The sequence below is a fragment of the Arachis ipaensis genome, chromosome B03 (assembly GCF_000816755.2).
Source record: "Arachis ipaensis cultivar K30076 chromosome B03, Araip1.1, whole genome shotgun sequence".
Taxonomy (NCBI): domain Eukaryota; kingdom Viridiplantae; phylum Streptophyta; class Magnoliopsida; order Fabales; family Fabaceae; genus Arachis; species Arachis ipaensis.
The window spans coordinates 91,395,112-91,398,590 of record NC_029787.2 but is presented as its reverse complement, the minus strand read 5'-3'; the positions used below and the strand labels follow the sequence as shown (position 1 = coordinate 91,398,590).

The 3,479-nt window shown below is 40.6% G+C and overlaps 1 protein-coding gene across 1 annotated transcript; it reads right to left on the bottom strand.

The window, feature by feature from the left end:
- On the bottom strand, nucleotides 626-2,102 carry LOC107630695 (proline-rich receptor-like protein kinase PERK14). The gene has a single exon (XM_016333899.2). The coding sequence runs from the start codon at nucleotides 1,817-1,819 to the stop codon at nucleotides 986-988; it is 834 nt and encodes a 277-aa protein (XP_016189385.1). The 5' UTR covers nucleotides 1,820-2,102; the 3' UTR covers nucleotides 626-985.

Genomic DNA, 3,479 nt, shown 5'->3' with positions numbered 1-3,479 from the left:
AGTACACTTAAATTTTTTTCTATCCTTACCTCTTTAATATTTTCTCTTCTCGTGTATTTTCTTGATCAAACCAATAAAATATATAATAAAAAATCATATTTTATTCTTCTCAAATGATAAAATTTTGAAAAAATACAATCCCAACTTTTTCTAATTCACCCCTACTTTTTTTCCTACTCTATATTTTTATTCTAAAGTATTTTTTACTAAAAACCATTAGGTAATAATTTAGTTAAATTTACTAAATCATAAAAATGTTGTATAAAGAGTTAAAGACATCTATAAAGTGAATTTTCACTTATTCAAATGAAATATATGGCATCCAACTTTGCTTAACCTACAGTCCAAACAAACACACACCCCCCGCTAGTTTGCTTAACCTACAATTAATTAACCTCACAAAAATTCCCAAAAGCTTCACTCCCTCCATCTTTCCTTTCAAACTCATCATTCTCCCTCCACTTTCAGGCTCCTCTTACTTCACTTTTGACTTGTCTCAATAAAGCAACATAACCACTCCTCACAGCTGGGCCCACATGTACACAGTTATCCATGAAGAGAGAGAGAAAAACAGATAGTGACAATATCTAAAGAAAGGATTAGAACATTTCTTAACGCCACAATGAGAAATTGAGACTCAAGACTCCATCGATTCATCCAATTCAAGTAGTTGAAGTAAACAAAACAAAAAAAGGGAAACTATGCATTCAATTTAAAAAAGCTCAAAAATGAAAACCGATCTTTACATTTTGATTTTTGACTCATACCTGCGCTACTTATACATACAACTTCACATTTCACAAAATCAAATTAGTAATTCCCCCACCTATCATCTTCATCGTCGTCCATTTTCGCTAGCAATTACTTACTAGCAACACAAAGATTTAATAGTAATATTAAAAATATCAAATACCTACAACTAAATTCTAAAAATTACCCAAAAAACAGAAAATCAATAAGATGGTGAAAAATTAAGAACAAGTTATTAGCAGTGAAAACCCAAGACAGATCCGTCGGTGACGGCAATGGCGACCCTGCAACCGGCAGTGGCCTGCACGCGGTGGCTGAAGAAGTGTAGAACCCTCACGCGCCCCGCCATTTCCAACTTCGACTCGATCTCCATCGTTGGCTGCACTCTCATCCCGTAGTTGAACCCAACTCCTCCACCGTTCATCACTGTCGGCATCCCCGTCACCGCCACAGGCGGCGCCGCCAGAGGGAACGACTGCACGGAGAACGTCGCCGCCATGTACTTTGTCCTCCCGGCGTCGATCTCGCCGGCGGGGATGAACATGAAGCCCACCTGGGTGCCTGAGTAGAGAAGCTGTAGGGAGCTGTCGTAGTGAGAGAACACCGCGGGGTTAGGGTTTCTGACGGATGCGTACTGGGAGAACGTGAAGTTGACGGTGCCGTTAACGACGGAAAAAGACGGAAGCTGGACGGCGCTGACGGCGATCTTTGGGTCCTGTGGCTTGAAGACGGTGAAGTAGACGATGAGGATGACGATGATGATGAAGATTAGGAAGATGGTGGCAACGACGCAGGAAGCCAAGTTGGTGCGCCCTGACGGTGGCCGTGGTCTCTTTGCCTTGGTGGCAATGATAGGTGCCCCTCTTTCCTCCGCCGTAACATGTAGTGGTGGTGGTGGTGCTGCTGGTGGTTGTTGTTGTAGTGGTGGTGGTTGTTGTCGTGGCGGTGGTTGGTATCTCGGTGTCGTAGGTGGGGGTGGTTGATATCGTCGGGGTGGCGGCTGATATTGTCGTGGCGGTGGCGGTGGTGGTGGTTGGTGAGTTCTGGAAGGGGGAGTGGGTCTATTCATCCTTAGTGGAATGTGTGTGGTTACGGTGAGAGGGAGAGCATTATGTGAAATGAAATAATGAAATGATATATGATATAATCATTTAAGGTGAGACCGTGAGAGGTTTGATGGGAAAAAAGAAAACACGAAACACAACACATGGTGTTATGAGAAAAAGATTAGATATTGGAAACTGGAAAGGGCCATGGTAATTTCACAATCGCGCATTCACACTATCTCGAACTACTAACAATTAGCAATTAAGAAAGTGTGGAAAAAAAGTGAGTCTATTTTCTGAAATAATAATTGTATAGGGTTGGTAAATGACATGTTTAAATAAAGGCAAGGTTGCAAAAACCAAATCTGTTGGTGAATCGGTAGAATAACTAGTCTAATAATTTAGGACTAAATCTTTAAAATGGTCTTTAAGATTGGGCTCTTGTACTAATTTCACCCATAAGTTTTCAATTGCATCATTTCGGTCTTTGAAATTGAACTCCGGGCACCATAAAAATTTCGAAGTCTATTTTCGGCCTGAGTCAGCAAATCGGAGTGCTGATCTGGCAAGTGGCTGCCACGGTAGATGTTTCATATGGTGTCGTTTAGAGTTTTGGCGCCTAAGGAAAGTAAAACGTCATCGTTTTACATGAATGAAGAAAACAAAAGATTAGAGCTATATAGGTTTTGATCACTCACAATCTTCTCCTTCTTTTCTCCAACACCGAAACACTTAGACTCCCTCTTCCTCTGACAATGGTGAAGGCTTAGTGCGGTGGTTTAGGGTTTGCGAGTTCAACAGTTTTGTGGGACTGCTAGTGTCTCCATGGAGTTCACAGTGCCGTTATTGAGGAAGCACCATTGTTGTTGTTATTGAGGTGAGTACACAGTGCCCTTCTTTTTTTTTTTCGACAATCATAGCTTGGTTTTCAAGGGTTTAGTTGGCTTTTTGTTTGTTTGTGGTGGGGTGTTTTCATTGTTGATAAAGGTTTAGGGTTTCATATATTGTTCTGTTAGGATATGGGTTTTAAACATGCTTTGTTTTTGCCTAATGAAACCGGAAAAAGTTTTTTTTTACCATCCATAAAATGCAATCTGTTGATTTTTGGGTTGTGACCATGGTCATTGAATTAATGTATACAATTTTTATTTCTGATGCAGATGAAAAATCTAATTAACATTATGCTCCATCATGGGGTAGTGGTGCGCAGAAATTGTGATTACATTTTAATTATGTAAAATTCATCGCTCTTTCTTTCCCTGGTAATGGCGCCAAAAACATGATGCCAATACCATGGTTCACAACTTCGCACAACTAACCAGCAAGTGCACTGGGTCGTCCAAGTAATACCTTACGTGAGTAAGGGTCGAATCCCACGGAGATTGTTGGTATGAAGCAAGCTATGGTCACCTTATAAAATAGTAATGGGGTTTTCGAAAATAATTAATAAAATAGGGATAGAAATACTTATGTAAATCACTGGTGAGAATTTCAGATAAGCGAATAGAGATACTTTCGTTCCTCTGAACCTCTGCTTTCATGCTATCTTCATCCAATCAGTCTTACTCCTTTCCATGGCTGGCTTTATGTGATACATCACCATTGTCAATGGCTACTTTCGGTCTTCTCTCGGGAAAATGATCCAAATGCCCTGTCACGGCACGACTAATCGTCTGGAGGCAT